Source organism: Leptosomus discolor, chromosome 1 (genome assembly GCF_034619465.1).
Source record: "Leptosomus discolor isolate bLepDis1 chromosome 1, bLepDis1.hap2, whole genome shotgun sequence".
In the NCBI taxonomy this organism is placed as follows: Eukaryota; Metazoa; Chordata; class Aves; order Leptosomiformes; family Leptosomidae; genus Leptosomus; species Leptosomus discolor.
In genome coordinates, this window is record NC_141391.1 from 67,923,508 (window position 1) to 67,950,119 (window position 26,612).

General features: G+C 39.5%; 1 protein-coding gene across 2 annotated transcripts in view; it reads right to left on the reverse strand.

Annotated features, from left to right (window-relative positions):
• Nucleotides 1–355: 355 nt before the first annotated feature.
• Nucleotides 356–26,612, reverse strand: part of RASA3 (RAS p21 protein activator 3) — a 139,350-nt gene continuing 113,093 nt past the window's right edge. The window contains exons 9-25 of one of the 2 annotated variants that reach the window (XM_086482114.1): nt 23,355–23,459; nt 22,696–22,852; nt 21,706–21,854; nt 19,576–19,690; nt 18,598–18,672; nt 17,966–18,089; nt 16,690–16,796; nt 15,971–16,048; nt 14,956–15,033; nt 14,337–14,410; nt 13,295–13,342; nt 10,453–10,568; nt 9,430–9,512; nt 5,697–5,908; nt 4,799–4,902; nt 2,821–3,004; nt 356–2,201 (exon numbers count right to left, since the gene is read on the reverse strand). In XM_086482114.1, the coding sequence (XP_086338240.1) occupies nt 2,126–2,201; nt 2,821–3,004; nt 4,799–4,902; nt 5,697–5,908; nt 9,430–9,512; nt 10,453–10,568; nt 13,295–13,342; nt 14,337–14,410; nt 14,956–15,033; nt 15,971–16,048; nt 16,690–16,796; nt 17,966–18,089; nt 18,598–18,672; nt 19,576–19,690; nt 21,706–21,854; nt 22,696–22,852; nt 23,355–23,459 (1,885 nt within the window). In that variant the 3' untranslated portion in view covers nt 356–2,125. The remainder of the gene's footprint in view (nt 2,202–2,820; nt 3,005–4,798; nt 4,903–5,696; nt 5,909–9,429; nt 9,513–10,452; nt 10,569–13,294; nt 13,343–14,336; nt 14,411–14,955; nt 15,034–15,970; nt 16,049–16,689; nt 16,797–17,965; nt 18,090–18,597; nt 18,673–19,575; nt 19,691–21,705; nt 21,855–22,695; nt 22,853–23,354; nt 23,460–26,612) is intronic. The other variant, XM_086482113.1, reaches the window with a different exon arrangement.

Here is a 26,612-nt window from a genome sequence, read left to right on the forward strand (position 1 = left end):
CTGTCCTTTCAACATAGTCTCACCCCTCCCTTGCAGCAGCAACAGCTGTGTAATAACACAAGGAACTAGTTCAAGATGCTGAGTGACAACCGCCTTCTTTGCCAGGGTATTTACGGCTGGCTCAGGTGCCCAACCTGGTTCACTGCAGAGTCCCACAGGTCCAATGCCGACCCAAGAAAAGGGGTAGGGATGGGAGGGGGAGCGAGGATGGGGCTCAGCAGCCCCAACAGGTACTGGTTTACACTCACAAGGATCTCCATCCACAGTCCGACTCTGAACAGCAGGCGCTGTGCCAACGGGCACCTCAGCGGCCACTGTGAATCTAAACAGACTCCAAATCTGCACACAGTTTTCAGAAATAAACCACTTCTTTTAATTGGCAAGTAGAACACACATTACAGGTCATTAGTATTTTATAAACAATATTAAGTTACAAATACATGTTAAAAATTGCAGTTCATGGCAGCTAAAAGCTTGGAGTCCAAAATGCATCTCTGCAATGCTTCATTACTTCCCTTTCCCCAGTCTGCTGGGTGAAGATGAATAAAAGATCACTTATCATCTACCAGGAGGTGGTCTACTACATACTCAAACAAAAAGAAAACCTCATTCCTAACAGCATCACTAACAAACAGAGGCATTCAAAGTACTTCAGCCATCTCAAATCATGTCAGATGCAATGAGGACACAGTTAAGAATTACTCTGTAACATTTTAAGCAAAGATACAGATATATTCACATTAAACTGATAGTTCAATGTTTTCTGTTCCAATTCAGCTTAAAACCAACACTAGCTTCTACCCCACAGAAGCTTAAAGTCCATCATGCAGGCTTCCGTGCCATCAAAGCTAGACGTTTGGAAATCAGACCCTTATACAGAGGAAAGTCACGGTGTACAACTGAACAGCATATATAAATATGTATCTTATATTTAGCAGATCTTTATTCCCCTCCTTAATGACTTTTGTTGGTATTCGTGAGATACACAGCTCATTCCATTTTCACTACACTCAGAATATTAACAAGTTACTATTACGCGTGTTAATGTACTAAATATCCTTTAACAATTCTCTCTAAAAAAGTATTTAAAAACATTTTTGGAAAAGTAGAAATCTATTTTCCAGAAAAGCAAGTGGTACTAGGATAGCATGGACTCCAGTGCTTAAACATCCTTTCAGAGAAAACCCATCTTGACGGCTTTTGTGCCTGGGAGTCAGTGTGTCTCAGCTGCCAGACTTGTATTCTGTTCGTCCTTGTTGATGTGGTGGTAAAAGGTCATCAAAATCAGCTTACCTTGCCTCTCAGTCGGTAGACCTTCAAAGATTACCATTCACTGGACTGCATAAAAGAGACGCGTAGCTTTCACTTAAGTTCATTTCTTTCTTACTCATATTTATGAGAGTCAGTTTTATTATACCGCTGAGATTGCATCTTCAAAACCAAAGTCTGCTGAATGTGTCTGGAGAAATGACTTTGTATCTCAAAAATATCAAGAGTACCATTCAGATCTGAATTTCTATTAAAAACTGTGCACATTTAGCAAAAATTATGCTGCTGTAAAAACAAAAGGCCTGCTCAGAATACAAGCTACAGTGCAAGAGATTACAACATAGGGGTTTTTCTCTGCTTCTTTTCTAAATGCAGGCATTAAAAGTAAAGTGTTACTAAGCTTTTCGTAAGAGAGCACGCAGGGGTGTGTCATAATATACATTAATATCAGGAACAAAAAACAGTAACAAACAACCATTCTAGAAAATGCTGCATATTAGCAGCATGCTTGGTTTCCAAAACACAAGGAATTGCATGGGAGTTGTCAAGATGAAGTCCACACACCTCGATCATTGAACTGATCACTAGATTCCAAGAAACCAAAGCAAATTTAAAAATACACATGACAACAACTGCCTAGAAGGCAGAGTTTTATCATCTGTCAATAACCAGATGAATAAAGTGCATAGCAACTATTATAACAGTTTCTTGAAAAGAGAATACGTTTAGCAAGTCTCAAAGTTTTTAAGCTTGACACTTATCCATACATTTTGCTACATGTGTGGCTTCCCTTTTGTTTTGCTATTTAGCTTCACTGATCGACCCTTCAGCACTGCCCTGTGATTTCCTTTGCACTTCATATGGAATGTGCCGAGATCTCTGACTGCTGCCTGATGTACGTCTGGAAGCTCTTGTCACCAATGGGATGTTCTCTAAAAGGAAAGAAAAAAAAAAAAAAAAGGAAAAAGCACTATACATGGAATTTTCTGTCAGGACATCCAGATGTCAGAATGGGAAGTGAATAGACAAAACCTTTTCCCTAACTTTGATTTTCAAAGTTGTAATTGTAACAATAATACTGCATCTTATTTGAACTGGAAGAACTGACTGAATTGATCCTCTTTTTGTCAGCCATGTCCAGAATGCTCCTTTATTTACACGCACAGAAAATACAGTCATGTGGCTGTATCAGCTCTCTTCCCATTTTTAAAAACAACACTCTTAAAAGAGAACAGTAAATACATGTATCTTCTGGTATTTACTGCTCATTCCACCAGCACAGGTTCAAAATCAAAAACAAAACCAAAACCCCCAAAAAACTCCAAACCACCACACTTACTTTTATGAATGAAATTGCATTAAAATATAAGCACTTAAAAATTCCTTACAGTCCTTTAAAATATTGTGATACAAATCCTAAGTCACAATCTTACTTCGCATGTATTTGCAGGATCTTTTTTCTACATGAATATGGTGAAGGCCAGAACACAAGCAAGGGAAATACCATTTCCCAGGACTGCTCCCCTGTTTTGGACAATCCGTTATACTTACTGGCTTCCATATTTTGTCTTCTTAAATTTGTCCCTCTTATATTGAGCGTGCTCCTGCTCTAAAGTTCCAACACCTTCAATAATCAGCTTTAGTGTTTTATACGTCTCCTTAGGGTCATCAATGATGAATGTAGAATATTCCTCCTCTTCAGGTCCATCATACACAGATTTGCTGCCACAGGCCTCTGGGGAAAAAATAAAGTACAGGAATAGGTATCAGATAGGCAGGGGAAAAAAAAAGCAAGACACACAGACTAAAAATACTCAGTCTGGGGTTCATACAGTTCTGCAGTTTGCTTCCGTATCACACCACAGAACTGTGGCTGACATCGAGAGCAGAAGGAGCAGTTCCCTGTCCTTTTGCCAGGCCGTTGTTAGGTGCAGAGGCTGTCCCAGGCCCGTTCGCTCCTCCTCATCCCCTAAGCAAAGGGCAGCAAGCCTGACAGCTGCTGCTGGCTTGGTGCAAAGCTGTCCTTCGCTGCACAGGCAACGCCTCCATCTCAATTGCTGCTAGCAGTACGGCAGGCACACACTTGGGGAACTCTGACACAGGGCTAACTCTGCCACTGTGCTGCAGGGCTGGCCTGCGTGATGTCAAGTATTCACTTGTCAGAAGGGGGGTTTCATCCCTAAGCAGCAAGTACGGCACTGCACAACAGTCTGAATTCAAAACAATCACAGGCCGAAGCAGTCACGGAAGATGTTTTACCACATTACCCCCAAAAGATTCAAACAACAAGCATGAAGCAGAATATGTCATGACTACTGCCCAGCTGTCTGCTTAAGGACTTCTCCTAAGAAGGGCCAAGTCATACTACCTTCTTATCCTACCAGGGAGCCTTCCTGGCTAAGAGATTAGGACACTGATTATGCATGAACATTTGCAGCAACACATTCATCACGTGATCTACTTCTGCATTATAGCTGAGCGTGTTAGAAGGGGAGAAAGAATATTTTACTTTGTCTCTATCTTTTTCTAGCTTTACTGCTATTTCGGTCTCAGCTTTCAAGCTACCTTTCCCTTGCTGCACTGTCTGCACCAGACCTGCGTCCTTTTCCCCGACACTGAAACTCGATGCTGGCTCTGGCAGCGAGGAGTCGGAACAGGGGAAAGCTGGGCATTGGTTCAGACAGCTCGGAAGTGGTGGGGATCTTAAGTTTGCAACTGCATGGCAGCCAGGAACGGATTAAAGTGCTTTCCAATCTCTGTGTTTGACACCACTGGCTTATCTCATATTATAAAATAAAGTCCTATTTAAAGATCAGTGCCACAGTGAAGGCTTCCCTGCCACTCCCTGTGCTAAACTGGGAATTCAAGTCTGGCACCATGTACACCGGATACTTTTCTTGGCATGCCTACCAGTACTAACTTCCTCTGCTGTCTCTTCTTTCTTTCATCGTTCATGGCACATCTCTGCTCCTCTCAGCTCCTGAGGGTTTCCTAGCCCAAACTTCACTTTTCAACGTTTCATAGACACCCACAGGTCTTTTTTCATTGACAATTCCAAAAGAGCCTTCCTGAGAAAGCCATTTGTACCCAGCCTGTTCTTGGGATCTGAATCAGGGAATGTGCACATGACTTCTAGTAACACAAAACCATATTCCACTGAAACCTCAACTTTGCTGGTGCTTCTTTTCGGGATCAGTAAACTTCTGGTTTAGTGCCCATTCTGATTCATCAATTCAGAGCATCCAAGCAATGCTCTGTGCTTATGCTATTTTAGGATGCTGTGGTTAAGACTGTATTTCAAACAACTGTTTATTATGCAAAGAACTTCGTACAGACTATGAGACTGCACAATGCACCAAAAATAATTCACACAACTGCCTCAAGACAGCAGAAGGGGACACAAGCTAAATAATGGCCACTGTGTTCTAGGATGTGATTTGCAAGGCTGGTCTAGCTAGAACATACAATTTTTCACAGATGTTTTTGCCTTGCTAAGTGTATTGGAGATGCAATGATCTTTCATCCTCACCTTGCATTTTCTCCAATTTTGGCATATACAAGTTGAAAAGAGAGTAGATGCGCTCAGTTTCTCTATCTCCATCTATATCCAGTTGTATATTTGCTGGAAGGCCTCTGTAAGGCATCAGGAAAAGAGATAGAAGTTATATGCTAAACAGTACGTTATGGCACAAAAAGCACTTAACAAGGATGAAAGTAAAAGTGAGTACTCATGAAAGCCAACAGATTGTGTGTAATAAGAGCTCAAAACTTCCTATTTTTCCCAAAATGAAAAGGCAGACAAGTTCAAGCTTCTTTATGCCTAGATTTATCCAGTATGCTTGCACTCTGACTTGAAAGAAAGGACGGTACCAGTATTCAGACATTTTGGTGAATTAGTCTACTATAACCAGATGGAGGAGCCAAAGCACTGAACTCCCAACTGTCTGGGACTTATATTCTGAGATTAACTACCACTGCAGACTTGTTGCTTCTCTCATTTCACATGAAAACGGTTTCCTACAAACCAGACAGTACCACTTCATTTAACAGAGAGTACGAGTGGTCCCCTTAGAAAAGATGAGTTTAGAATTAAATCTAGAAGCAGATGATTCTCTGTTTCAAGAATTCACAAACAGAATGTTGAAGGGATTTCTGACATTTTTACTAATGACAGATGATCAGAACTAAAGTTTCTTATCCCACAGTCAACTCCTACAAATGTCTTGAACTCTAAAAATTTCAACGCTTTGCCCAAGAAACGCAGATACTGACAGTATCAGAAATAACAATAAAGATGGCCTCTGAAAACACCACTATGCCTGCACACCTGGCACATCTTCTTGGTAGCTGAATACCTGCAAGTTACGCTGCAGAGATGCACATACCCCTGGCAATACCTAGACCGACAGCACGTTACCAATCCTTACCCCGTGCAGGGTGTGCAGCCAGGAGTATTGTCTGCAGTAGCCTTACAACAAAGCCAGTGGCCATTAAGATAGGCAGAGGGATGGTAGACCGTGAGGCGCTTCTTGTTACATTGGCTAACTTTGGTGAGGATATCAATCCAGTCCTTGGCCTCCACGCAGTTATTTGCTTGGATATACAGGACTCTCCTTTCAGGCTGGATCACCTGGAACATCTGCAAATAAGGAAATAAGCCACAGAATAAACCAACAGAATGAGATGGTGAACCTAAGACTCGGCTCTGACTGATGATTTATTAAAGGAAAAAACGACCATACTAAAAGAATGCACCAATAAATGCATTTCAACACAAATATATTTATTCAAGCAGCAAATGTGCCCTTAAAACAACAAGACCTTTCACCTGGTACAAGGAGTAAGATACTGTTCCTGTAGGAGATGATTTATAAACAGCCAATATCAACTTGCTGGTTGGGCCTCAACAAGATATGTTGTCAGCCTCAGTGATGCAATTTTAGTAATGCTGCAGCTCCAAGTTTTGGAAGGCTGACAGAGGGACCCAAAGCAGGGCTGAACGGACATGCTACTCAGCAGGGGGCAGAAAAGAGAAAAACGAGAGTTTGGATCCAGCCTTAGTGACAACTTTGCTTTAATACTGCCATATATTTTAACATCTATTTCAGCATGATTCTTTCCTTCTAATAACTTCCACACTTCTGCACCCAACTATAGCTGCTATTAGCAACTCACAGCAATACAGTTTTCTCTTTAATCGCCACTGGGTAGTTCAAATAATTACACATTAATTCTGCATTATGGCTTGGGCACTGAAAATCTAAACTAGAGCTCTCCTGCCTGTTCAGAACAGCTTGCAACCTAAAATGGCATAATCGCATTTATTTTCCTCCTCTTGAAGAAGCAAGCTTCTGATGCGCAGCCTTATTGCTTGATTATACTGATCATGCGCTGAAGATAACTAAGCTCAAGTTAGTGATCCTAACTGCAAATTTTGGAAAGGCAAATATCAACCACCATCATTTCCTCTAGCTTCTGCAAATACTTAATTTTAATGGGTCTTCCTCTCCTTCTCTCAGGTATTCCTAAAATTATCCTTACCCTCTCTACTTCTTCATTTGATTATTTAAATAATTAGACATTACACTGCCCATACCATGTAGAATATTATTTTCCAAACAGCTGGTTTCTCTGTGCTACTTTAAAAAAAAAAAAAAAAAAAGAGGCACAGAAAAACCCAACCAACCAACACCACACAAAAAACCCTCAAACCCCACCGAAATTGAAATTCACCTTTGTCTATTGCAAAGACCTGAAATATTGGCCTGAAGTCTGCACCTAGCTGGTCAGGAGAATGTTGCAGACTGGCACCAGGCGCAATTTCTTCTTCCCTGGTGACACTTTTAGATGCACATCCTTTGAAGTAGCATGTGAAATACTTGCTAATTTGTGAATGAACAGGTTTTTTTAATTACAACGCCTCTTCTAACAGGAAAGGGAAAGCTCCAACAGTCATTTCCCTGGATTTAGTATCCTTATAGATGTCAGACGGTAATTAGAAAGGCACAACGCACAACAGCAGCGTAGGAGCTGCTAGTGCGATCAGTCCAGCACTGCCAAAAAACACACCAAAGACAAGAGTCATTTTATTAAAACTTTTCAGGACATAACTGGCAATTTGAGTCTGGGGAATAGGGAAGGAAAGAATGAGGAAGACAGGAGCACGCAGCTCAACCCTCCGTTAAGACTGAACTACAGGGAAAAGAATTGTAATGTCCTGCTGGGGTAAATGGAGCCGTCTGCAGTACAACAAAGGAACAGATTTAAGGAGTATGGTTTTGTGTAAGGGGATACCAACCTAAGTGAACTAACATATGGCAACTGTTACTGAGAAGCCCACAACTAAGCCAAGAATTTCAAGTGGTTGCAAGGCCTTTACATTACCAAAACCACCAGTTGCTTCTGAAACAAGACAGAAGACCTGAGCAGTACTTAAAGCCACTTCCACACCCACCCCAAACTGTGCTTAAGGAAGATGAAGGCTACTGGCCTTACTGCCAGACAAGCAGATTTATCAGGAGCGAGGAAGACACACTTGGTGCAATCCAGAGCACAGCTACATAGGGGATATTTTTAGAAAACATGGATCTTTAATCACACTTAGCCCCCATGATGGAATATCCATCGCAAATACATCTGCTGTGGTGTTTTGAGAACTCTGTTCTTGCTGCAGTATTCTATTTACGTATGGCAAGATAAATGGAAATACATTAGCATGAGAAGGTGATAATGGTATTTTCTACTGCTCATGGAAAGACTCTGAACCTTACTTTCCAGAATGGAGGTAGTCACTTAAATTCAGTATTATCTAGGAAATTAAAGCAACTGAAATAGCACGCAGTTCCTGATGTTAACAAAAAAGGGGTATTTTTCCTATACTAAATCTTTACAATAAAGGGGTATTTTGGATGCATTCTAGACCAGCAGACTCGGCGTAAGTTAACGACTGCTGTCACTGAAGAGTTGATCAGAATTATAGCTCAGCTCCTTTCCACACACAGTAAGTTTTATCTCAACTGTGTGGCTACTTTTAGTTCAATCAAGTTATTTTGCAGAGTACAGTTGGCAACAGTTCATCATATTACAGCTGCCTTCTGATAGCTTGAGAATTAATGCAGCTTGGTTGCTTTTGCCTATGTAATTACCATGAGTTATAAACAGCAGAGCCAGCTACAGTACAATGAAGATGTGCTCTAGAAGCAAGTGAACTGAAACTTACTCCACCTTTTAACAGAGATATGCTACCAAAATAATACCTGAAACAGGGAAAACACCGAGGAGTCAAGCATTGTATTTCACTTTAACAAAGTGCTGTTTGGGGAACCTAATATCTAGGGCAGGTCGGAGCACTGCCCTGCATGGTGTCCACAAGCAGTGTAGGTCACAGGAAAGACTTAAAGGCAGAAAAACGAGAAGTCACACCCATTTACGTGTATAAAGAAGTCTGCAGTAGATGCATGTTTAGAACTGGAAAATATTGAGCTGTTTTTTCATGTTAAAACAAAACTTTTTAAGGACTGTACTCAGCTTTACAGGCAGAAGAGTATGAAAAAGGCTCCCAGCATCACCTAAACTGATCATGTCTAAGAACTGTTCTTACACAATGGGTGGGATGTCTCGCATACAGATGTTGGCAGTAGTGTTCCATGCATGAGGAATACAGTTGTATTTTATTCCCCAATGTGGCAATCAAAATGCTAAACCATACTAGCACAGCACAGATGGAGTTTTGGCACATGACCTAACCCAAATATATATGCACTTTCGTTAACCAACAAAGAAACCCTGATAGCTAAGAAAGAAGATGCGATCCTTCAAAATTATAAGCAGTCAGCTCCCTCCTAATAGAGAGATCTGACAGAAAGGGCAGGGACTTGATCATCTTACCTGTGTCTGACATTATGGGGCCCAGACAGCTGATCAGCAGTGGTCAGTACTGAGTGTGCTGCAGATCATGAAATCCAAAGACTGCTGACTGGGCTGTTAAGAATCTGAATGGGCTGTACTTTTGGAAACTCCTGCTACTATATACAGAACGAGCAGCTGTGGCTGCACATCTTTCAATAGAAACCCAATCCAGGTTACAAAAGGGAAAAAGGCGATTAGGCTGATGGACCTAGACCAGCCTAACAAGTACATTAATGAAGATGACCTACTTACGTTTTTCATTTTAAAGGATTCCTCCTCCAGTCTTTCCACTGCCAGAATGTTTTCAATAGGAATGCTACACAGAGGGTGATCACCTGCAGAACACACACAGAGAGACACTGAGCAACTTATTCAGTTTCACCTTCTTCCCTTATTCTAAGGGCTGATTTAGTTCCTTTGAAGATCATTTTGACTGCACAAGAAAAAAAAATATCTTTCACTCAGCGGGGATTTACTGCAGGCTCCTTACGAATTATCTTAAATTCACTTCTGTTTTCAGCTGCACTATGTTATGCTAGCAAACCTCTTAGAAGCTGACTACTGCAGCAGGATGCGGCGTATTTCCTGAGAAGGTGACAATGAAAGAAATCACTCCTGTCAGCTCAGCTGAACTAGGTTGACGGTGGTGATGCAAGATCTCAAAGTTGAGTGTGAAAGGATGACTGACAGGATCTGAACATGTTTCCTTATCTTTCTCACTCCCTATGTATTTATATGATGGAAGGAAGTGGTATTTGTTGCATGCTACTGAACAGACAGGAACAATTTGCGAAAGGCAAAATCCTTGATATTAGGCAATCTTAAGTGAACACATTTTTGCAAGTTCAAAGCTTGCAGGCAAATCCCTGCCTACTGCAGGCAGTTGGGCCAATGCTACAGAATTTATGAGAACACACTGAGGTGCATCTGAGAATGTTCAATATAAACCCAAGTCCCAGTGTAAGGTATTTGTATCCTGAGTTTTGTTTCCTTGGACAAACTACAAGGTAACTGTGAAACCTAGAGAAGACGTCGATAACTCGTATTAGACAAATATTATCAAATACTCTTCGAATTTATAGGGTACTGTGCCACCTACGCAGCTTCTCTAACAGTCAGTACAGACATATTAAAAAAAAGGGCACGAACATACAGGCTGACAGACTTGCCTGCACTGTGCCTTCTACAGTTATGGATCTAGATCTCAGTCTTCTGTTCTTACACAATCCTTATGTTTAATCTTTGCTTTAATGTATCAAAAAAAGACTGGTAAACCTTTGTTACCTTTGCTTTTCTGATAGGTAAACTCATGGTTTGTCAGGCGAAACCATCTCTTCTTAAAGTTTTTCATTCCAAATCGTTTTCTTCCTTGTGCTCTCTTGATCATGAACCTAGTAAACAGGACAATGGTTGTTACAATACACCAGATTTTATATATACATGCATAAAAATATACACACACATATAAAATACATATTTATGTATATGATTTATAGATATATATACACACATACATGATGGCACTTGCGAAGCTTTAGGAGGAGACACACAGTGTTTTCTAATTATTGAGGCCTTGTCTTGACAAGGAAAGTCACATTTGGATAGGTTTAGTGCATCTGTCAGTTAAGCCTGTCCTTTTTCCAGACCTAGATAAGGGGCAAGACATGCAGCTTGACTTGTAGTCTGCACAGAGGCTCTAGTTAAGTCAGCTGAATTGCAGTTTGTGCCCTTTCCTCAGTTACAAATCCAGCTAAATGTGTTCCTACTACAGCAGAAAGGGCAGAACACCATTAGTACTGCTATGCTAAGCTTGATCTGTTAACTCTACAAGTTTTTCTTTTTTTAATTATTATTTTAAAGCTGTGAGAAAGCTCAAAAGGTTTAAGGTATGTTTAATAAGAGAAAGGCAGGTGTTAGGCCTCTGGAGCACAGGGACCATACCCTTACATGCTTTAGTCATTCTCAAGCTCTAGAAACAAAATCAGCATGTTTCACAGCTCCATTTGCAATTGCACAGTGATGCTGCAGTTGGAAATGCATTTCCAACAACATACAAAGCAATCTGACCGCTGAAAGCTAGAACTCCATATCTCCCCCTTTTTTTGGAGAGAAGGGGCGTTCATTTAGTGAGTTGTCAGTTCTAATTAATTTCAAACTTGAATTAGCTTACAAGAAACTGTGATGTGTCCACCAACTTCTTAACCACTAAATCAATCCAAAAGTTTCAAGGTGACTTTGGAAAGCCTAGTGACTTCATACTGCTCAGCATCACTTTTGCTGGAAAAAAAATGTGTATGCTTACGCAGTAGAGAGTTGGTAACAGCTACTCTACACATTACATTAACTATTGTGTCACAAACAGAATTGTATAATGGAACGAGTAAAAACTACTTACTACAGAGTAGTTTTTGTCAAGTAGGAAGGCACTATACAGCACAAAGAGCACACAGAGAGAACAGCGAATGATTGGGTTGAAGAACTAAAACGCTTAGAACAACTAATACCGTTTCTCACTTCTGGTATCTTCAGTCAGAAACAACTACATTGCATCCCACTAAGCTGCAGGTCAGTTTAAAGCTCAAACAACAACCCAAGTTCTTTCAGACTTTAACTGTTTTGTAAGCAGCTGGGCTGGTGCCTGCTGCCTGTTCCAAGTTGTGTGGGCAAAAGCTGACAAGGACTGTATATAGCAACAGATTATTTTTTTTAAACCAGTTATAGTTGCACACCTCTCTCATTCTTAAAATTGTCAGACAGTTACTGTCTCTGTCCTTACTCTTCAATTACTTGAGAAATACTTGATAAAACCGTATGAGTCAGGTCATCACCAGGCCTACTGGTGGTAGTCTTTGTATTTCAAGGTTAAGGAAAATTTCAAGGGAAGAATAGATATCCTTGGGCTGGGCAATATGCTCTTCAAGTTAGTTTCTCTTCCTTCTGATGCCAACACTTAAAAGGTGACTTAAAATTGCAAAATCCTACTGAGCCTCCCTCTTTAAAAAATGCAGACTCCATACTGCAGAGCTAAGACCACATTTCTAATTAAATTCTTCATAGCTGACATAGTCAGGAGAAGAATGTGCTTTCATTTCCCACAGATAGGAGACAAGCTTTCAAAGCCACAGAAGTTCTAAGGTCAATTTAAAGGGTTTCTCTGTTTCTAACATTCGCAGAATGTGTGAGAAGTCGGAGCAAACAGTCGGAAGCACAAAGGGAAAAGCAGTCTAAGATGAAACCCGTTTTGGCACTGGGTGGTTGGAGATACTGTTTTTTCTCATGTTTATGGTAGACCTGAGTTTGGATCTGCTTTAGCCTTGCTTGGAAGCATCAGCATGTCCCTTTCACCTAGAAGAACAGCAGGACTAGTTCTCCTTTTGATTCTCTTCCCTTTGGAAAGAACCAGGCAGACAGCTGTTAAGCAGCAATGGCATGATCAATGCCAGCAAACCCAAGTACCAGTGACTAATCTTTGGTACTGTATGTTCATTCAAAAGTACACACGCTATAGCTTTCCATCTAGATAGACTCAATAGAAGCAAAGATAGATTAAAAGACCAAAAGCAAACAAAAACATTGCAAAGGTAAACAGAAACCCCACTAACCAGCCAATTAGTCTGGAGAAGAATCAAATCAAAGGCTGTGAAAATTCCCACCCACTCCCCATGACATAACATGGCAATAACGCAAAACGTTAAGAAAAACAGACAGCTGAAGGCTACTCCTTAACCTTGAGAACATTTTATGTGAATGCTACTTCAGAAGTGCCTAGAAAACGTATGGTCACTTCTTAATCACTTCCAGTGAGTTCATTGGGATGTGTACACTGACTACTAAAAGCAAGTTTCAGAGCTTCCTGAAGCCTCTGCCTACAGACAAAAGTTCTTTATTTCCTATTTAGAGCAGGTTTTTGTTTTAAGGAAGCGGGGGGAAGAGTTGGTCAATATCAAGAAGCAGATAATGAAATGTTCTCTGCTGGGTTTACACAGGCATTTCAGGATTGTTAAACAGAATACTTCCTCCCTGAAGTTAAGTCAGACAAGTCTACTGGTGCGAAGGAAGGACATGCTGTCAGCCTTGCTTGGAAGCCTTAGCTACAGCAAAGCACCTACCATCTTACCTGCATGAACTATTACCATCAACTTTCTTTACTGTTAGTTTAAGAGTCCTTACAACAGCAGCCACAGGCCGAGCAAGAAAAGACAGAAAAAAATCAGACAGGAGCAAAAGAAAGACAGAGGCAGAAAAAATAACGTTTTAGAGTTAGAGGGAAAATGTTACAAACTATACATTTATTTTCAAAAACAGAAGAACGATAAATGTGCAGAATTAAAACAGACAAACTTGCTTCCAGGGACAGACGCTCACCAGAGGAGTGAAGTGAACTGCAGAGGTTAACTGGAAGGGGCAGTCATGTTTTCACCAAAACTAATTTTTGCATGACTTAGAGCTACCACAAAAGCTTACTTTCAAGCAGCCATTCAGCTTCCTGAGCTCTGACAGGAAGAATTTGGATTTTTCACTTTCTTCCTCCCAGCTCAAAGAAGCTGTTTCCGCAGCGCACTTAGAGAATCATAACAACTCAGTTTTATAACACAAAAAATGTCAACAATTAGTATCTAAAACTAATATGGCATACGGAACATGCTTCCAAAAAAAGGAAAGGTACTAAAACTATAAACTGTTCCAAGTATGTCACATATTTTCCTCAAAATGGCCATGATAATGATTAGCATATGGATCTTACAGGGCAGCAAAAGCAAACTCCATTTACAGGCTTTGCCCTCACTAAGATATTCAGTATCTGCCTTCACAGTGGAATTTTACAGCTTTTGTTCACTGGAGTTCTGACAAGGAAAATCAACCTGATTTTAACACGATGACGATTTAAGTTTATTTTGCCTTAGCTGTGCTAATTAAGTTCAACCAGGCTTCTTCCTCCACTTATTTCAAGACACACTTAAATAAGATGTCCAAAACAAATGAAAAGATGTTAAAATCAGCCATAGCAGCCACAGAGAGTAGAAATAGCAACGCAAGAATCTTCCTACATTCTTCTCTGAATGCATGGATGGAATAGGGGTGGTGGAAAAAAAAAGATAGCTGCCTTAGAATGGTAGCAAGCACACAAGTAGAGGGTTTTGTTGCACGTGCATGCTTACCCTTCCTTAAGCAATATAGGTTGCTCTATGCTCTTGTGATCCTTCCTTCCCGAAGATGAAATTAAATCTAGAAACTAAAAGGTGAACAAAAAGCAGAGATAAAAATGACAGGACTGCACTACCCAAATGAAAACCTTTAACATTTGTACAGCACAGAGCTACAAGAAAATACTGCAAAAGTAGTTAAATAGAAGGTAATGGCAGAAGAATCTGGGAGGTTTCCTGCATTGTAAACTAAAAATAGCACAAATGCTCTTAAGCAGAAAAACTGCAGATGACCAACACTTGTGCTTCTCCTTTGTTATACGTATCTTTCACTTCCTTTTGGACTAAGCAATTTTCATCACAGATCTGCAGCATCCTATGAAGCATGCACATGTCTCAAGCCCGAAGCAGTAGCTTGTTAATCCAACCTAATTATTAAGTAGATCCAAAGAGATTCTACTATTGGCATGCACATGATTTGATCAAAGTTTCTTGAACAGTACAGTTACCAGATGTCTGCTTTTTCCAGCACACGCTTCCTGGTTTGCAAACAGTATGTATTACATTCTAGGAATCTGAGCATCAGCTTCAACACCACAGCAGGATTTTCAGAACATTCACATGCATTACTTACATTTTTTACTGCATCTGCGTATTTCTGCTCGTTAAAATAGTCATAAAAAGTAGCCATGTAAGATTCCTTGAAATTGGCCTGAAATACAAAGCCAAAACCATGCATATCATAATACAGTTTATACAGAAAATATTATTGTTAACAGCAGTAGACCATGAGGCAAGCCATCGCCGATAAGAGGATTTTTTTTTTCTGGCCAGAGGTAGAACAAGCAAAGCATTACTTTCATGTTGTACAGCACATAAATTTTTATTTCAGAAAGGTAGCAGAATGCATTTCAAATGTTCAGTTACTACAGTCAATAATGCATGCTTCAAGCTTCTGCTGTGGCTTTTAATCTTGGACCTAAGAGAAGTTGACAAAAAGTGTGAGAGAAGGAATTCTATTGTCTCGAAGGGTTCCTAATTGAGGTACAGATTCATCTACAGTTGCCAGCGTGAATCCTATCTAGACCACCAGCGACCTCAAATTATCACCAGACACAGCACTGTGGTGCCTTAGGTACACAAGTTTTATTTCAATCAAACATCCAGAGCATGGGCATCTAGATCTAATCTCACCACTGAATGGTGAAAACTGAACTGGTATGAAAAGAAAAGCATAGCCCTTCCCCTTACTGGGTGATTCTTCTCAGCTGGGCTTTAAAATGCTGAAATGATCTCTAAAGCCCTGTAGAGCTGCTATCATGCACTGGAGGCAAGTAGAGAACTACATGGGTTTTCTTGATCACCATTTTTCTTCCAGAAGGAAGGAATGAAAAGCCATGGAACCAGCTTCTAGGTTGGTCACACAATTTTGCTTTACTGAAATCTAGTTCAGATTAAGACAGATTTAGTTTTCCTGTGAGCACAAGAGGCTTATAATCAAAGCAAACATAACCAGTTTTGCATAAGCCTAGTGCAACTCAAGCATTTTAAAGGCTTAATTACAATGAGTGATAAAAGATTAAAATATTAAAAAAAAAAAGAAAATCACTTTCCTAAATTAAGCCTTTAAATGAAAATGGCATACTTACAGATTTAGATTTTGATAGGCTGCCTAGTGTTTGAATGGTTTTAGAGATAAGTGTCAAAGTTCGAGAAGTCTGAGGATCCTAGGAAAGAGAACAATATAATATGGACTAGCTATTTAAAATATGGAATAAAGGAAGGTATACTATATTTCTTCTTTCTTATTTCACTTACAGAAAAGGAACAAAATTAGAAAACACCCAGTAAAGCACTACAGGAAAAAAGATGCTTTTTTTAAAAGGTTCTTGACTTTTAAGCCATCCTGCTTCATAGTTACCCTATTGCTCTTCAGAGAACCAAAGGCAAACACAAAACAAAAATAGAGATTTCTGTCTTGAAGACTACCCAGGTCCTCCCCACTCCCAATATGAACAACTACTGACAGTCTTGGGTAAGTTCCTTAACATCCAAAACATTTCCAACATCGCTGACACTCAATCCAGCATTAACGTAATGTGGCAAAAATGAAGTAGTGACCATCTTTTCCACAGCAGCTTAAATTATCTACCTTGTTTGTCCTTAAATTTCACTGCTCCTCCCATACCTCCCAAGTTCTTCAGAGTTATTCAACATAATGCTTCATATCCAAGACGGACATAGTAGATCTTTGAACTAACAAAGGTATTTCTCCTAAAGGCTATTAAAAGAACTGAAGAAAGAATCTTGATAGACTGTGGTGACATAACCATGTACATAGCTAGAAAAAAACGGATGCAGTACTTACTGGATGGTGTGGTGTAAGCTGAAAGAGGTTTGGAGAAAGAATAGCAGGAGCAAAGAATCTCAGGAAAATAAAGCTGCTGACAGCTGTATACCTCACATCTAGGTCACCTATTAAAAAAAAAAAAAAAAAGGACCTCTACTCAGCATTTCAATAATCCTTCCTTGAAAGCCTTGTGCAATGATCAGAATGACTTCAGCAAGAGACCTCAAGCATGTGCTGGAAAAGTATATATTTGCTGTTAACTGATGATGGAGGATTTGGAGCCAGAGATCGTCTAGCATAAACCAATGAAAAGTCAATGACAGCCTTTTAAAAAAGAAGCAACTTCATGACACAGGCTACAAAGAGAACATCGTTCACTTTTCCACCACACAGGGAATTTCATACAAACATCTGCTATTCCATCTATGCAACTAAAGTGTGATGAATAATTTACATAGTTTATGAAACGTTCAGCACAGACACCAACTCTCAGTTACCCAGTCATAGCCCTACACACAAGCACCGTACAGACTCCTAATGTATCTATTCCAGTTAGTGGTTACAGAAAACACAATTTTTTTATTTTTATTTTTTACATAAAATAAGGAGCATGACAGCACAGTAACGGCTTTCTGCTTGAGCCTCTCTGCTATGAAGCAACTGTTTAAAAGCTGAACTCTTATTACTCTCCCTAAAACTTCCTTAGTGTAATCTGCTTCCCTTCATGAAAATACATAGGTTCGTTGTCTTGCTCAATTCTGGTTTTATATTGCCAGCTCATTCTCACAGAGCCAAAACAACTAGGAGGGAGCAGAAAGAATTCTCTCTTGGCAGCCAGAAAACCTTTGCAGCACATGGGCCTCCTAGGGCAATGAGCTTGTAACAACTCTAGTAATTTATAGACCGGCCTTTAGTACAGATTGACCTCTGAGCAGAAAATAATTCAGCTGCATGGAGTCTGCAGAATGAACCGTTACCAAAACCTGAACATTTGAAAACCGAGCATACTTTGCAAATGCTGAAACCACAAATTCATGCCATCATAATGCTCTTTTTAAATGCTATTTTTCTTTGAAAGATGTGCAGGGAAAATTCATACAATAATTAAAAGTCATGTTCTTCCTGGAATACATAATCAAGGAAAAACCAGCATTAATACAAACTCCAAATGGTGTTTTGGATAAGGTGCTGTTCAATTACGAAGTCCATCACAGATCATGCAGACTGCTAGACTGCACCTACATTTAAAAGCTATCAGTAATAATGTAAAATAAAACAATATATAGAAATTCACCTTGAAAACGTTTGGCAGCTGATTCTCTCAGTGAGAAGAAAATATCGCACATCACTGTAGGGCACCTTACACCAGATTTTGTAATTACAGTAAAAATGCGATCAACATATTGCCTCAGATTTTCCTGAAAAATGCAATTATGACAAAATTAGTATCATTTTCTGTTATGCAAAGTAGTACGATTCCTGCTTTTATCCATAATGGCATCATTAAAAGATTCTCACTTTCAACATTATATACTTGCAAAACAATCTCACACTCAACAACACTTCCTCTGGTAAACACATATATTCAAGTACAAGAGTAAAAACATTATTCCTATCAAAAAAACCCCAACCAAGTGATACAGCTGTATGACGTATTGTTCCTTTTTGTAGCACCATTTTCTACACCGCAGGCTAAGTTATCCTTGTCCTGAAGGGCGGTGGGAGAAGTCATTAACATTCTACAGATATGGTAATTATAGCATAACATAAAGCCAATGTAAAATAATCCTAACAGTTTGTGGTGCTAAGAATGCTTCCACTGTATTCTAATGAATGCCAAAATTATTTGCAACTTCGAATGTCTGAGGACCTCAGTTAAACTTGATAGTGTAAACAGAGATTATATCTTCAAAATCTAACGTATACCCTGTTATTTTCCAGGTTTTCACCATCTTTTAATTTCACAGGATCGATTTCACAAGGTTTATGGACCTGGCAGATCTAGGAAAAAAAGTAAATAGTGAACACAATATATTAGTTTACCTCCAAGTAGAAAAAGTTTTGTAAAAAGCATAATCTGTTAGTTTTTTGAAGAGGCAAAAGCCAACTTTAGAAATTGTATTTTTTTTTTCTTTTGACAATGCAAAGGCAAATTACATATGATCTTTATTTTTTTCCAAGAAGTAGCATTAATTCGTTCTACCCTTTCCTTCAACTGAAATGAAGAATTGTTCTTTCGACTCTCTCAAGCAAGGCTATTCAAGTAAAGCTCTCTTTTGCCAAAACAGTCAACTTTGAAAGTGTATCTATATTCTTTAAAAACTTGACATTTCCTGATGAAACTTTAAAACAACAGCTGAAGAAACTGTCAAACCATTTAAAGGAAGCCTGTGGTCTGAAATTATTGCTCAATTACTGCACTAAAATACCCACACCCACCATTCTGGACTGGATAATTAATAAACCATTGTTACAATACGTGCATCACATACACAGTTATCTAAGAATAATTCTGTGTCTTTATACCCACTGGATGAAATGTATCACTCCTAGCTTCCCAGCAGCTTTCTGCTGTATATATATTCTTTATTATTTTATTAAATTAGAATAACTTATTAATTTAAGTTATTACTTTATTAATTTCTCAGAAACAATAAAAACACTTATAAAGGAAAGTAATGTAGTTAAATAAATGGAAACTTTCCTTCTCCTTTTATACAATTCAACTGTCTGCACTGGGCGAATCACCTGTGGCTAAACTACAGAGGATTTTAATATAGAAACAGGCTCTTAAACATTATTCCTACAAAGTAATCTTAAAACAGGAAGGAATAAACAGTATCTGCTCCCTGAAGGCCTTTCACAGTGACATTTTATCAAATAAACAGTCTAAACTGCTCTTACCTCATCTATAATTGGCTTTAGTGTAACTTGCAGATAGTGCATCCCCGCCAGTTTCATTGTCTCATCAATGCACTTGGAAGTTAATGAGTTTCCTCTGAAAATGGTGTTTGGATCTCTGGAAATGAACATTTTTCTATAATTTAGTCTCTTCGTAATAATGAACATTTTTCTGTAATTTAGTCTCTTTGTAATAATATATGGAAATAAAAGAAGCAGTGAGAGGTGATGGAAATCTGGGTTTGAATGCACAAGCAAAAACTCCCTCTGACACCAGCCTGCCATTAATTTCAGTCACGTAGCATTTAGTGCATTTCCAGGTTATAACAGAAAAGCAGCAGCCACGGCAAGTCCAGAGGGACTAGAGATTTTCTTCTTTGTATTAGCGCAGTCTGCTCAGTGCACCATCCAAACATAGCAACACGCAGGCTCAAATCAAAGGGGTTTACAATATAAACAGGGGAAAATGTGCCTGTTTTCACATGCTACTGAACAGCGTTAATTTGAGTAAGGGAAGGAGGCAGTGATTTTCATCTCACAATGACACTGGACATTGCATGTGACCTACTACCTCCTCCTATAAAATAAGTCCTTCTAAGCTGGGAGATGAAAACACCAGCTCCAATGACATAGCCATCTTTTCTAAGTGGCTTACAGCACTGTCCTATGATAACACCATTAAACACAGTGCAGATCCCAACTCTGCCCTGAGAAATGTGTGGAGAGCTGATCCCAGACTCTCACGTTTTTCTGAAAAGCCACTAGCACAGAATTCTTCTTGTACTAGACGTACAACCACTGTGATATGTTAAGCTGTAGCTAGCTGCACTATCGTGTATTTTTTTTAGTATTACTTGCACATCGAGAATGAAAATAATTTCATATTAATTGTTTACCTGCAATTCCTTGTGTTGCAATTTATGTTATGCAGATAGGTATATAATCAACAATCTTATCTACAACCCGTATGATCAAAACCTGTGCCTAGTGACAGCAGATCAGACTTTGATATGAAGTTATTTGCTTGTTCTTGTAGGCACACCGATGTCTTCTCTGTTGTTTATAGCTTACTACATATAGTTGTACCCATTTACAAGCAGTGAATTACAGGATGAATTACCTTGCTGGATTCATCATTTTGTTTCATAAAAAAAAGTAAGCTCACTGCCTGTTACAAATGCCAGAAAGCCTGGAAAACAAACACTTTCTTTGCTGTTTTATCACAGGAACATGACTGACTAGGGAGCAGCAAATGTCCTCATACTGCAGCAACCAAGCTGTTTCAGCCAACCTGCAGCACAGAAAAAATACACCTACCTACAGGAAGGAAAACATTCTATCCATCAAACGCTCTGAAAAAAGCCAACCCACACAAAGACTTTTATACTGAGGAAGCTGTTACTTTACAGTCAATATCTGTCATTCCCCTTGACTCCCCATTGTCTCTTCTACTGTCAGTCAAGAGCATGACTACATAAGCATTGTGGCAACAAATGCTCTTTAGGACCTGCTTTGTGTGAATACTAGATCTCACTGGTGGGCTGACAGTTTACTAATATAAGTCAACCAAGGGACTTACAAGAAGTCACCAGAAAAAAGACTTGGTTTTCTGCTATCCACTGTCAAATCCAATCCCATCTTTGTTCCTCAGCCCTCTAACTGGAAAGATTAGACACACAGCTTGCCTTAAATATTCATGATTAGGAAGAAACTTGCTTTTTTATTTTGAACAAATTCAACGAACACTTTTACTCAGCACTAGATCATTTATTAGCACACTATAAAGCTGAAATGATTTCATATGGACAGCTGAAGGTAACGTCAGATTTCACAGGTAGCATCAAACACAATTAAGACTGGGAAGAGTGAAAACCCCTGCTCTTGGACCTTACAATAGTCTTGCAAGTAGATTTCGCAAACAACGATGGGAATTTGTCCTAAAATCAAACTCACCAGATCTTCAGAGCAGAGAATGTATTTACAAAGAATTCTGCTACTCAGCTGGGAAGAACAGGAACAACTCCAACATTTTATTTTGAGATTACATATCATTTTAGAAGCTGAGTGGAAGATCCTAACACTAGCCAACACAGAGTAGGTAAGTCTGATAGCAATTAGTTTTTTGGTACTTACTGAGTTCTCTTCACTTCAGCATTCGCAATGGCACTTATGAAAGGCACAATTCTGCCATAGTGTAAGAAAAGCCTGACAAGAGGTATGGCTGCTTCCTGTTTTTCTCTGCAAACTTCACCCAAAATGTGTGCAGCTGATGCTGAAACAGGCTGAAGAGTGGGAAAAAAATTAAAAATTTTGGGAGATCTTTCCAGAACAAGCATCCTTTCTTTCTTCTCCCATTAGCTCCTTAATGCAGAACCCCACGCAACAGTTGCAATGGCCAGTTACCCAAACATGCCGGTACACGACACGAGTGGGCATTACATTCCTGTTTTTGTCGGCTTTAAGTTCTGATCGCAAGAGGGCAGCAATTTAAAAACTATTACAGTACAGTCTCTTCCCCCCCACCCCCCCATTTTTAATAGCTGTCTTTTCACTGAATGCCACTGTTGCCTGGGAAGCAAGTAAAGAGGAGGAACTCTAACCCTTCTCAATTTCAAGGTACAGTAAGTACAGAACCCAGGTCTAGTACTGAAAAAATTAAAGCACTCTTACAACTGTTAAAAGTACATATAATGGCGCACATGGCCCAAACCTTTGGCATTTCAGGATTAGTACTTGGTTTGGTTTTGTTTGGGTTTTTTTTTTGTCATTATGCAAGTAAACCTGTTCCTCTCCAGTAAAGGAAAACCAATCGATCAAACTGAAGTTTACTTTGCATTTTCACATGTAAAATTAGAAAGCCACGGAGAATATGCTGCTGCTAAAACCACTGGTGTTCCTGGGTGTGCCTCCACCCACCATACTGCATGCAGATAAAGATCTTCTCTGCAGGGACTGAAAACAAGCACCAAGGATACGCACAGCTTAACAAGGCCCTCAGGTTTGAAAAGGAAGAAGCTGAAGTCTCTGGTAATTACACAACAATGGTGCCAGCAAGACAGCGACAGTCAGAGACCCCTGTGAGGATGATCTGAAGGTAAACAACAAGCTGTGCAAGCAAATTACCTCGACATCTGCAGATTTTAGCAAGAGGTCTCTAAGTGGACTGTAATAGTCTGAGGAAAAAACATGGTCCTCAGTGTAAACCACATTTAACCTTAAGGAACCGAGGTCATCAGGTTTCAATGACTTGTTACCATTATCTCTGGGCTGCAGGAAATACCTGATATGCAAAAAATAAGACAGAAAGTTTATGCTGAAACACAAGATTATCTCAGGCTGTACATGAACATATATAAAATGTACAGATACACACAATATTTATGTATGTGTCAAATTCTCGAGAGTTTGAATCAGACGCTTTAATTAAGTTTCCCAGTCCATTTTGCACCAACTGCAACATGTGAAGCTCTGATCATAAAGATTTATATAGTTATGATTAAAAACCCACACACTAAAACTACAGCATGGCTGATGAACTGCAGTGAATAATACCATAAAGCCAACATATTAGAACTCCCACATGCAACACAGAGGCAGACTGAAACTCTAATCACATTATCGAAACTTCTTGTTCTTACATTTGCTAAGATTACTTTGGCTTGCTTACAAAAAAAGATACAAATTAAATCCATTTAAACTTTATCACATAGAGGTAATTACTCTAAAGTCTTCACAACAGACATATGTTTCTACTTATTTTCCAAAAGAAAAATGTCAAATACCATGCTTCGTAAGAACTAGACTGTCGGAGAAATTTCAAAGGGAGTCTCAGTTCTCCTAAAAACTCGTCTCCAAACTTCAAATTACTGGCATTCCAAAGATCAACCCTGTAATAAAACCAAATCATTTAAAAATATTAATAATAAATAAAAATAAAATAAAACCAAACAATCCCAACCTTGTTTTCAATTTTGTTGGTTTTTTCCCCTCAAGCCTATGAGTTTGAGTCTCGAAACTGTACAACGATGGTTTCCAAACAGTAAAGAGACAACCTCACCTTAGATTTTTGAAGCCCTGCAATTCACTTCCACGAAACATCAGTGAAAAAAATAATCTAGGCTACTTTTCCCTCATCTGTACTGTTTCCACTATCCGTGTTGATAAAGATTCAGGGGGCTGTTTGGCTATCCCAGATAACGGAAAAATACCGGCAAAATGGACACCAGGGGAAAAAAGCACAGAGATGTTTCAGGATTCCATACTGCCAGTCCCAGTCTAATGTGAGATTCCTAGCAGCTAAGTGGCAGCTTTACAGACTCAGGCTGAATGTCCACACAGTCCTTCCCAGTGCTCTAGCTCCTGGGAAGATTCACTGTATCAACCTTTCAAACTTGTTGCAGCTAAGCTAGTTCTGTACAGATACTCAAAAGCTTAGGACAGTTTTACCACTCTGTATAATCGGCGTATTAACTGAAGCCTACACAATTTTTGGGACTCAGTCCCTCACGTCTGGGAAGTTCCGGTGTGTATCTCTAGATGATATTTTCTTCCCTTTCACTTGCTGTTTAACATTCAGATGTAAAACAACTGCAGTGAGATTCAAAGTGGAAGTACTGCTGTCCAACCTGGTATTTGTAGATAAATGCTACAACACCCACCTTGAAGCAAGGGTTTCAAACTCCAGGGTAGCTGTTTCTGTACATATCTTAAGGTGTCCTCTGAGAGGCATTTTTATTTTAAAACAAGCTCAGCTGAGAGTGCCTTAAAACTTTTTGGGGAAAAAAGATATAAGGGAAAAAATACAGGATTTCACATAATGAAGATTTTTAGAAGGGTAACTTTATCTTGCATAAGGTGCAAAGTCATCCAATTATGGACATATTTACACAATCTTCCTGGTCTCAAGCAGGTCACAGTAGGCTTGTTAAGGAATGGATGTTGATAGTTCTGCTAAAGGTTTATCTTTATGCAAGGATATCACTTTTAAATCCTCTGAGCCTTGCATCTCTCAACAGTGTCTCATGCATCAAGTTTCATATACTAGACATACCATCAGCTCACATTGCCTGCCTCCTGGGTAAAGTTCTTCAAACTCTGATATTCTGACAGTATTTCTGCAGGGCCAGAATTCCCCAAAAAGGAAGAAACTTCTCTGAAAATTCAACCTCCTCTCTCTTTTCTCCATATCGGGTTGGTTACTACCTTGCTAACTAATTCAGATAGCTAAAAGCAGCTTCAGGAGGAGAGGAATCTTTTGAGAAGTTTATGTACATATAGTCAAACTTACAATTTACCAAGTATTTACAGGCTACTAGTTTCTAGTTTATCCAAATTCTTTCAAGATGCCCACTAGCAAAACCACTTTCAAACATACGCAGCCAAAGGGTGTTCCCCTCCAGTAACTTAAGTTACAGAAAAAAAAAATCAGTGCAAAAGATCTGTAGGAGAGGAACTAACAACTCAAGGTGGATCTCGCACTACACAGTAAGAAAAGCAGGCACGCAAATTCTGCAATTATTGTTTTGTGTGCTTTGAGTACAAAGCATAAGCAGCATTTTAAAAATCATAATACACAGACCTCAGAGTCTAAAACACTGCTGTTTCCTGAGCCTTTTAAAAGGCAAAATTATGGCAAGTGTTATTCTGAAACTGGTCAGACTGTAGTCACAGAAAGAAAGAAACAGCAGAGAGGGGGAGGAGAAACAATGAATTCACCAGAACATCTGGTCCCTAAGTGTTGATATGCCCTGCCTGCAACTTCCTACACCCACTCAAAAAAAGAAACTTTCATAGCTTTAGAGAGAAACCATGAGAGACTAAGTCTCCTCTTTACCCTGTGGAATGTTTTTTTTCTCAGGAGAGAAAAAGAAAACAAACCCCCAAACCCATAAATTGTATGATCTGTCCAGAGGGCATGGGGGCAATCTAACTCTGACTAAACAGACTGGAGGAAGTGAGCGGGGGTGGAAGGGGAACCTGAGATGGAAACAAAAACACTCTGTCCTATAGGGGACAAAACCTCTGAGCAAAGAGTTTGCCCAACCAAGACTAATGCTTTATCTGCTTTTGTCTATTATTTAAGTGCTTAATCTTTTCCCAACTATTTTGTAAGCCTCCTCACAAACTATTAATTTTTATCACACTGCGATGTATTGGTTTTAAGGAATGATTTTAAGGACTTTTCTGAAGCTCAGGTCCACATACATTACCATTGCAGACAGTCATTTGTCCAGAAAATATACTTAGTAAGTAAAACAACTGCATAATTACATTTAGTCCAGTAACACAAAATAAGAATTAACTGACATATTAAGGAATGTGTAACAATTGTCCACCAATGTCTAGGCGCCCCTTTCAGAATCACAAAAAACTGTCAGAGAATCCTAGCTTTCATTTAAAATCAGTGTATAGCTGGGCATTATAAAGACTAGGCTGGGACTCCCAAGACACTGTTCAGTTGCCCATTCCATCACATACATCCCATGGGATACGGGACATGTTACTTCATACCTGCCTACACCATGCAAAGCTTTGCAAAAATATAGCCTGCTGCTAGGACTAGGTCATCTGCTGTGCTGCAAAACACTGACACCACCAAAGCAGCATGGCACCGAACCTGGGCCTTTCCTTTCTCTCCTACGAATTAGCTGTGGGTTGCCCTTAAACCAGCCACCTTTGCATTGCCCGACGCAGATGTTCTCAGAGAAACAGAGTACAGCTGTTGTCTCTCTCATATATGAATAGTTTCCCTTTCCTGTCTCACAGAGCCTTGGCAAACATAAATCCACTAACGGCCTTGTAGTGCTGTGATACTACACTAACAGGCTACACGAACCAGCAGCTGACCATCAAATTAGAACAGCCCTCGTCCGTTCATTTGTGAATATAGACGCATCTTGCTTGCTGTAAGTATTGTTCCTCCTTCCTGGTCTCTTCTCCTTTCCTTACAGCCAATTCTGCTTCTGAAGGGACTGCGGGATGTTTTGGGAGATAAGCCCTCACCGCCTCTCTAGTGGGAATACTTGGGGAGAAAGGGGGTG